General features: G+C 34.2%; 2 protein-coding genes across 2 annotated transcripts; both read left to right on the forward strand.

The window, feature by feature from the left end:
• Positions 1-1,544: 1,544 nt before the first annotated feature.
• LOC126719721 (receptor-like protein 7) lies at positions 1,545-2,678 on the forward strand. Its single transcript, XM_050422247.1, has one exon. It carries the CDS (start codon positions 1,545-1,547, stop codon positions 2,676-2,678), a length of 1,134 nt encoding a protein of 377 aa, XP_050278204.1.
• Positions 2,679-4,008: 1,330 nt separating this feature from the next.
• On the forward strand, positions 4,009-4,983 carry LOC126718229 (receptor-like protein 43). The gene has a single exon (XM_050420332.1). It carries the CDS (start codon positions 4,025-4,027, stop codon positions 4,742-4,744), a length of 720 nt encoding a protein of 239 aa, XP_050276289.1. The 5' UTR covers positions 4,009-4,024; the 3' UTR covers positions 4,745-4,983.
• The last annotated feature ends 5,546 nt before the right edge of the window (positions 4,984-10,529 follow it).

Consider the following 10,529-nt stretch of genomic DNA (forward strand, 5'->3'; position numbering starts at 1 on the left):
AGAAGGACAGAAGGTTGTAGCTAAACTACAATGTTCTTGGTTCTTTTTTATTTTTCAGAGTACATTATTTTTAATTATTATTATTATTATTATTATTTAGGTATAAGGTGAGAGAAGTGAAAGATGAGGTTCAAATCAACATATATAGACTCAACAAATTATGTAATTATACATGAAATTTTACACTTTATCCACATGAGGTTAACTCCGTTAGATTTCCATAATCCATATTTGTTAAAAACAGAGCTAAACATATAATTTTACTCCACTTTTATGTTTCTCTAGTCCAAAAACACAAAAAACATAAAAATACAAGATCAAATAAAATAAAATCCAATAAAACACTTGTATCATGGAATTTCAAACTACATGTAGGCAACTTCAATTTCGATCAAACCTCAGTTAGATAAAATATCAAATTTCAAACCATAGGTAGGCAACTTAAATTTCAATCAGATCATAAGTAGGGAAGTTACACTTTGCCCAATTAATTTTATTGATAGTTTTTTATATTTTTAATAAAAATTTTGTCAAAACTTTTTTTATATAGTTTATTAACAATTTCCCTAAAGAGCCCTGTTAACGTTATCCTTTATAGATTTATAATATTTGTTTGTCAGTATTTTAAACATAGAAGAAAAGCTAGTCGAGTCAATAGAATCTAGCTATCATGATTCATGACGTGTTCTATATTTTCTTATTTTACAGACTCTTTGATATTTATCGCGTGTCTCACACATCAAAATCTTAGTATGATGTACAGTTCCTTTAATTTTTCTTATTTGGTAGAATAACCATTCTAAGATGCGGTTGCACATGAAATCATGGGCATTGAGTTGGAATGCCATTGAAAGATTTTTTTTTTTTTTTTTTTTGGAGATAAAAGATATAATTTTATTTTAGTAAGAGAACTATAAGCAAATTACAAAGTCGATCTGGCCATTGAAAGAAATTTTTGTTTGTTTGTTTGTTTGTTTATGTAGCATTATAATTTAAAATCATAGTCGGATTGCAAGAAGCTAACAAGCAAAAATCGAGATCAAAAGGCTATATAGATAGCAGAATTTTTAAAAATCAAAATTTATTAGTTTAAAATTATAATTTAGTGACTGGAATGTAACACAAAGGAAGGAATTTAGTTTAAAAAAATCGACTAAATATTAAATGTTAGAGGGAATTCGTTTTTCTGTTTATAAAAAGGATTGTCCTCCTCATATTTTTATGGTTCCATAAAGGAACTTTTTAATCTAAAGCCTTCTAAATATAAAGAACTTTTTAATATGTTATCACAATCGTGTATGGAAAGCAATTCCAGTCAATACTAATGACTCAAAGATTCAATTATTTTAAACCTTTCAAATCAATATATTTAAAGCCCTTGAAATCCAATTCGATTTAGACCACAAAAAATAATATAAATATCCAATTACCTTAGTCCTTTCAAATTGTTGTGTGTGTATAAATATCCTCACGTATCATTAGTTCTTTATCTGCTCATGATACTTAAGCCACCCAATTTTCCATTTACTTCCTCTGCTAAAAACATGTGGAAAATGAATCAATACCTGCCCTTATTCCTTATTGCCTTTTGTTTGTTCTTCATTTCACAATCTCAAACCACTTCTAATACTTCCTCTCAACATCGTTGCCTCCCAGAGCAGAGCTCTACTTTGCTGCAACTGAGGAAAGAATTTGATGATGATTACTATGGTGTTTCTAATCCAAAGATGAAGTCTTGGAAGGCAGATAGTGATTGTTGTTCTAGCTGGGATGGGGTCACATGCGATGCACACAACGGCCACGTCATTGGCTTAGACCTCAGCAACAGCTGGCTTTCTGGGCCTCTCAACTCTAACAGCACCCTCTTCAAACTGCGTCACCTTCAGAAACTCAGCCTTGCCCTCAACGACTTCTCTTCCTCCACCACAATCCCATCTGAGTTTGGTCATCTTGCATGGTTGACCCATCTTAATCTCTCTCGTTCCTTCTTACATGGCCAAATCCCGTCGGAAATTTCATGGCTCTCCAATTTGTTTTCACTTGATCTCTCTTTCAATTATTATGAAACATATTTGAAGCTCGGAAGAGATGATCTGGAAGCACTTGTCCACAACATGACATATTTGAGAGAACTTCATCTGGATGAAGTGAACATCTCATTGTCACTACCTCAATCCCTCGCAAATTTGTCTTCCCTGACTTCTCTTTCTCTGTCTGTCTGTAATTTGCTTGGCGAATTTCCCTTAGATATTTTCCTACTTCCCAAGATACAAGCCATTGATGTGTCAGGTAACAACAATCTCACTGGTTTTCTTCCCAATTTTCGATCTGGTAGTTCCCTAAAGCAATTGGATCTTTCCTCAAAGAATTTTTATGGGGAATTGCCCAATTCAATCAGCAACCTTAAATTCTTGAGCCATTTGGATCTTTCTAGGGCAAATTTTTTTGGGGAATTGCCCAATTCAATTGGCAACTTTAAATCCTTGAGCCATTTGGATCTTTTTGAGGAAAATTTTTATGGGGAATTTCCCAATTCAATCGGCAACCTTAAATCCTTGAGTCATTTGGATCTTTCTAGGGCAAATTTTCTTGGAGAATTACCCAGTTCAATCGAAAAGCTTGAGTCCTTGAATGCTTTATATCTTCTCAAAACAAATTTTTTTTGGGAAACTACCTGATTCAATCAGCAATCTCAACTCCTTGAATTATTTGGAACTTGATTCAAGTGAATTTTCAAGGGAAATTCCCCCTTCTATTGGGAACCTATCACAACTTACTTTTCTTTCTCTCCAGGAAAACAATTTTCATGGTCAGCTTCCATCCACATTAGGAAATCTTGCAAAACTCACTTCTCTAGTTCTTCGCAATAACCTTTTCTCTGGGAAAGTACCATCTTCACTAGGAAATCTTACACAACTAGAAGAATTACCCATTTCATATAACAATTTTGAAGGCAGGTTCCCAGTTTCACTAACAAATATTTCCAAACTTACTACTATAGATATATCAGGAAATCAATTGAAAGGGTCAATCCCATCAGAAATAAGTAGACTTACTAATTTGTCTTACCTTGACTTGTCACAAAACTCACTCACAGGGGCTATCCCCTTGGTTTTGTATACAATGCCTTCATTATCTGAACTATATCTAGATCAAAATCAGCTTACTGGCCCTCTCCAATTTCAAAATATCTCTTCATCACAATTAAATTCCCTAATATTGAGGGGAAACAAATTGGATGGACCAGTTCCAAGGTCAATTGCCAATTTCACTAAGCTGCGATGGCTATATCTTTCTTCGATCAACCTAAAGGACAAGATGGAGTTAAACATATTCTCCAGGTTAAAGAGCTTCAATTTCTAGATCTTTCAAGTAACAATTTGTTAGTTTCAAAAGGAAATATCAATTCAACCCACCACAAATTTTCATATTTGTTATTGTCTTCTTGCAATTTGTGTGAATTCCCTGATTTCCAAAAAGCCCAAAATGAATTGGATAGATTAGACCTTTCCAACAACAAAATTGAAGGTAAAATACCCAAATGGTTTTGTAATGTTGGAAAAGGGACACTACAATACCTGAATCTTTCTTTTAACCTTCTCAGCGGTTTTGAACAACCGCTAAAAGTTCTTCCTTGGAAATTCATTGTCTATTTAGATTTACGTTCCAACATGTTGCAAGGGTCACTCCCAATTCCCCCATTGTCTACATCATATTTTTTTTGCCTCAAAGAATAATCTAACTGGAAAAATCCCTCGAATGATTTGTAACGTGAATTCCCTCCAAGTCCTTGATATATCTAACAACCAGTTGAATGGTCACATTCCTTAATGTTTATGTCACTTCAACAGCTTTCTTTTAGTATTGAATATGAGGAACAATTGCTTTCAAGGAAGCATGCCTAAAACATTCATAAAAGGATGTATGTTGATGACATTGGACTTCAGTCCAAATACAAGGGAAGATTCCACGATCCTTAGTGCAATGTCGAATGCTAGAGTTTCTAAATCTTGGAAATAACAACATGAATGATGCATTCCCCTTTTGGTTACAGTCTTTGCCAGAATTACGGATTCTTGTCTTGCATGCAAATCGATTCCATGGCCCTATATGGAATCCTCATACCAGGTTTGGCTTTTCCAAGTTACATGTCATTGACCTCTCTCACAACAATTTCTCTGGTAGGCTACCTTCAGAATACTTTAGAACTTGGAATGCAATGCAAATGGTTCCTACCAAAGATGAAGCACGACCAGAATACATGGGAAGTCAATCAAATTATTATGAAGACTCAATGACAGTGGTGAATAAGGGGTTAGAAATATTTTTGGTAAAGATCTTGACCATCTTCACAGCTATTGATCTCTCCAATAATAGATTTGATGGAGAAATTCCAAACAGTGTGGGAAACCTAAAGGGACTAATTGTACTCAATTTATCGAGCAATAGCTTCATGGACCATGTCCCTTCATCATTAGGGAACCTAACCGCACTTGAATCTTTGGATCTTTCTCAAAACGAGCTCTCAGGTGAAATTCCTCAAAAGCTAATTAGTCTCACATTTCTTGAATATTTAAACTTATCTCAAAATCAACTTTTTGGTCCAATTCCACAAGGTGGACAATTTTTGACGTTTGAAAATTCCTCTTTTGAGGGAAACTTGGGATTGTGTGGCTCTCCGCTGTCAAAGAATGTGGAAACAATGAGACACCAACTTATAAAACAAGACAAGAATCATCAATAGTAGAAGGATTTGATTGGAAAGTGGTTGTGATAGGATGTGCTTGTGGATTGATAATTGGAATAGTTATTGGGTATTTCTACACCTCAAGAAGGATAGTTTGGTTTGTGAGAAATTTTGGAGTGCACATACGTAGTTGAAAATGAAGGCAAATAAAGCCAGCTACTGTAGATTTATAGTGATTGTAATAATTGTATCTATGTGTGTGATTATATGGATCATCACCATCAACCACTTTGTGGCCCTGCTATCTCTTATAGCACCTTCCAAGGTACTCTACTATCCTTCTTAAACGACACAGTGTAACTCTTTCTTCTTCTTCTTCTTCTTCTTCTTCTTCTTTTTTTGTAGTTTTTAAATGTTTAATATTAGGAATAGAATTTAGAAAAGGAATTGAAACTCATTTCACAATTTTGGCTTCTTAGAATATGATATATTGATTTTGATTTTATTGTAGGTGCTAAATATATATTATTAATATACATTTTTTTTTGGCAAAGATACAATTGTCAAATTGAAATTTTGTCATTTTAGTTTCTCAACTTTTACAAAACTGTCATTTTAGTTCTTCTGTCCATTGTGAAATGAAAACCACTATTAATTTTTCTAAAACAATGTTGTTGTAAGTCATTGTCTAATGTTACAAATGTGAAATGGTGTCATTTTAAGAGTTATCGGCGTTTTTCAAACTACAATGGATAATAGGACTAAAATGAGAACATTAAAGGACTTATATTACAAAATTTAATTTAATTGTATTTTTACCTTTTTGTTTTTAAGATTATACTGACTTTTACTGTTATGGCTAGTTTAAATGGAGTAGAGTAGAGTTAGCAGGAAATTGGGTGCATTTATCAAAGATAAAGTTCTGTCATCCAGTACCAAACACTTTCTCACCAAGGAAATCTGATCATATTAGTCCGCATAAACAGCATATGGATAAGTTGACTTGCATGCCTACTGATTTCCAGGTTATCCTTTCCTCTCTTTTCTGTGCCAAATGCTTTTGGGATGGTCATAAATATTTGTTTGATGCTCATAATTATGTGATAACCATCAATGATGTGTGAATATTCCATTAGGTAGACCCAAGTTGTGATGCATCTTTAAGTTCACCAATTTGGATATCGTCGACAATTCCAGTTGGTTGGATATGGCAATTTCCTAGTGAATTTGAGGCTTCCTCACATGAGGATATTTATTGCATAAAACCTCAAAGTGTCTTTGAACTTGAGGACGATGCTTCCATAGACGGTTTGTTTGACTTTGCATATGTGACATAAGTTTTTTAAGATTCTCTTTATCGGTTAATGTGAGAATTGATCTTTTGGGTTTTGCAGACTTTCATAGCTAGCAGTTTAAAAATTATTCATCCGTCTCACAAACCCATTCAAAAGTGAAAAGGGTTCAATCACTTGTACCAATGCGGGAGGTCTGTTTTAGTCATATCCATTTTCTGCTTTTTAAGAGTCTGTTGACATTTTATATTGTTCAGTCATTTGATGAATTTCTCTTTGGTGTTCTAGGGGCATGAAAGGACTGGGATGCAAGAGGTGATAATGCCTCCTAATCTTGGCAAACCACCTTCACAGGATTTTCTTAAAACTCTATCACTAGGTCTTGAATTTGAGAACAAACTTATTGAATTATGTGGTGAAGCAGAAAACTCTTTTACTTTGACTCCATTTGAGAAAAATGTAAAGTTAAAGCAGTCAATGACATCACCAGCTGATGAGGGAAATTTGGTTGGACTTGGACATGTTAGGAGAACCTTTGAAGAATGCTAAAGAAAAAGAAATAATTGGATCTTTGTCACCACAAGTTTCAATATGTGAAGAAGATGGTCCAATATTCACTGAAGGGAGGGATACAAGTATTAAACCATTGTCAATTGATGAAATGTGGTCATCAGCAATTTGTAACACCCCATAATTTTGATACCAATTAAATTATTATACGTAAATTTTTAATGGAGGCCTATAATTAAAATGGATTAAATTAATTTGGGCCTAAGGTAATAAAAAGAAGATAAATACTATGGAATATGAAGCCCAAGTGAGGTGACATAGTACATATATGGGCCTTGAAAACCCTAGCCTTTCCTCTTAGGTCACACGTGTTTTGCTAATGGGATTTCTATTTGCTTCAGCTGACTATTGAATTCTGCCCTTCTTCACTGTGGCGTTGAGTTGGAGTCTTCAGTTATGATTTTTCTCATGCTCAAGATTTAAGAAGTTTGATAGTCTATAGCTTTCAATTGATATGAACCTAGACTATCATTATACTAATAGAAAAGGGGTCCTATAATTGTATTATATTAGATAAAGATTTGGTCAATATGTCAGGAAGGAACACAGACGTGAGATTGAGCCAAATAGAGTAATATGTTTGGACTTGGTCACCATGTTAAAGTGAAAAGGATGCTTATGTTATTGCATTCACACTAAGCCACAATTGTTGACCGGTTGTTATTGCATTCACACTAAGCCATTGACCGGTTATTATGCATTCACACTAAGCCACAATTGTTGACTGGTTATTTTGCATTCACACTAGTTCAACCGTGTAATAGATTTTGGGTCTTTGGAGTGATGAATACAATATTAAAATAGGAACTTTTTATTTATATAGCCGTATGGTCCTCATAGGCTTTGAAATAGATTTGACATAACTTTAATATATGGCTTCCACCTTTGATTAATAGCTTTATATGCTGGGTTGATCAGATAGGTTTATATATATATAATGGTTAGAGTCAATGGACATCCAGTGGCATCAAGAGGGAATGCTAAGCAACAAATTAAGACAATACGTGACTTCCAATAGTAAATTTGATAGTTAAGTGAATAAATGGAGGATTTTAGATATATTAATATTGTTTAGGATAAAACCGTTTAAGTGTGAAAATAAATTTTGAAGTGGGAAATTGTGTATTGATGAACCTATTTTTGGTATTGCTAGGTTCTAATTCTACTGAATTGTTGTGATTCAAGGGAGGTTGATTTCCTTTATTTTTGCAACTAAGAGGTAAGTGGTGTTTACTAATTTTGGAAGTTTTTCCAAAACAGTGTTAATTGTTAAACTATTTTATATGAAAGAATATGTTGATATTTTATATATAAATGAAAATTTTACAAATGTTTGATGTGCACATTGGCTATTTGTTTTATGAAAAACTTGTGGGACAACCTAATTTTATTTAAATTTGTATGTGTGAATATGTCTTTATATTTTGAGAAGTATGAATGGATTATTTTGTGAGCATATTGAATATGCTTTGAAAACCTATGGCAAGTCGTGATTAGAAACTCAGTATGATATTTAGTCCTTAGCAAGGGACAATCATGCTGCAGCTAGTCCTTAGCAAGGGACGGTCCCAAAAGGGGACAGTGCACATTTGATAGCTCCTTAGCAAGGGAGCATACTATTGAGGATCCAAAAGGAAACTCCTTAGCAAGGGAGTGTACCTTTAGGTTCCAAAGGAGCCATCCTTGAGAATGGGATGAAAGGAGGTTCCAGTCCCAAAAATGGGACAGCACAACCCTGTCAACAGGGCATAAACGTTGACCACGAGAAAAGCCTAGGGAATTGTTTATGTGATGGTATCAATATATATATTATGATGGCTCACAATATAAAGATATTATTTTCTTTTACATGAAATAGTTGATGACAAAATATTGGTGAATGATAAGTTGTGAATCTGTTGAAAGAATTATTTATTTGAAAGGTTTGTTCCCACACCCCAATGTTAGTGAATTCCACTTATTAAGTTATCTCACCCCCCTTTATTTCCCATTACAGATACATTAGGTGGATTATTGGAGTAGAGATTCTTAGGAGACAGAAGTTACAAATTATTTTTGTGGAACTGAGGATTTTATTATTATTTTATGGCATTAAACTTTGTATTTGGAGAATTATTTTGAGGATGTTTTGTATTTGGTGAATTAGAGCTCTGACTTTTGTAATCAGTTTCAAGGTTGCTAGTTTCTTTTATTTAATATTTTTATGGATTATTCAGATTAAATAGACTTTTATTGCCTATGATTTTGGGGCGTTACATATTACTGAAACATTAGATCCAAAGGTAATACCTCATGAGGTTACATGTTTATCCTCTTGGATGTTGGGACTTTTCACTTTTAAGCATAACTTTTCTTTTGACCATGTGACATGATGGGGTCCTTCTCTATTTTATGGTATTGGAAATGGAAGCTGCAATATTGTCTTCAATGCCTTTTGGTTTCTTTGAAGTGTTTTCATGAACCCCTCTCTCTCTCGCTTTCTATCTCTCTCTCTCTTGGACTGAGATATTTAGATATAAATTCCGATGATATAAATTCTGATGATGAACTTATTCATGAGACTGCTCTGAGTCCTTTATTGCTTGCAACAACCATTGATAAGGTGCTGGAGAAGGCTAATATGGACCATGAGAGCAAGTCTCAGAAGGAGTGTCAAGACATTCTTGATTCAATTGATGACTTGATTGACTTTGAGGGCCTGAAGGAGAGAGCTTCTCATTGCTCTAATCAGAATCATTCTTCTATTTGTTCATTAGAGAGAATGATTCCACAAGTAGATGGCTCCGTGGATGATCTATTCTCAATTCTTTGTGCTGGATCAACAGGAAATTCATCCAAATCAGAAATGAAGAATGAATTTGAAGGGTATTCAGAGTTCTAGTCATCCCAAGATTTTGGTGCTAGGCTCACCATTAAGCACAAAATAAAGCAATCTAAATGAAATTCATTTCCATTTTCCATGATGCAAAAGGAGAAGAACGAGTTGGAGGCTGTTGGTCTCCACATAATTGATGCATGTGGGTTTTTTATTTTATTTTATTATTATTATTTTTTTTTTTTTTTATATCCGATGCATGTGTTCTTGAAACTAAAGATCCTATAGGTACAAGTTTTGTGGCTAGTAATGAGGTAGGAGAATTGTGCAGATAGTTCTATGGAAAGTGGAGATACCTATGTTCTATATTCGGTCCTTCAATTTGAAGAAATCTCTTGCAGGCCAGCAAACAAATTTCCATGAGGCTTATAAGGTTAAAGTAGCACATTTGGATTCTTCCTTGTATGAAAAACTGCCTCTTTTGTATAGCTGTGACTTCTAGAATCGGCTAGTAGGTTGAAGGAAGGCTATTCTGTTTCTCATGAAAAAGTTGGTGATAAGATTAGAATAGGAGCCATCACCGAACCTATGGATTCCACCACAAAAGGTCCTCAAGTGCATACAAGACCATGGATTTGTAAGCCCATGACGACAGTATCTAAAGCATCCATGGGCCATTCTCAAATTTATAATGTTAAAAAATCTGACTTTGGTATAACTCCCATGGCTATTGAGAGATTTTAGCAAATAGATGTTGCTTCAAGCTGTTTGCAAACAGGTGTGGTTGAATGTGAAGTGTTTGGTGCAGATTGTTCCATGTATGGAAGTGGCCATAAAGATGAACCATCTTTGGGGTGGGTACATGATAAATCTTTTAAGAATCTTGCAAGCACAAATGCCAAAACTGACTCAATGGATCTGCAAAATCAGAATTGTGTTGGTAGAAAACTAGTAAAGGATTTTGTTTTGTCTGGGCTTGGCAGTTCAAAATCCGTAGTCGTCAACACTCAAGGATAATTTACAAAATTAATCAGCATGACCTTTTGCAAGAAACCCCCATTACAGACTGGATAGATGGCGTATCTAAAAATGCTTCATTTACACTTACCATCTTTAATCCGAAGGGGGATAATTTTGATGGATTATCAAGTTAAACTTTTTGTTT

The sequence above is a fragment of the Quercus robur genome, chromosome 3, assembly GCF_932294415.1.
Source record: "Quercus robur chromosome 3, dhQueRobu3.1, whole genome shotgun sequence".
Classification (NCBI taxonomy): Eukaryota; Viridiplantae; Streptophyta; class Magnoliopsida; order Fagales; family Fagaceae; genus Quercus; species Quercus robur.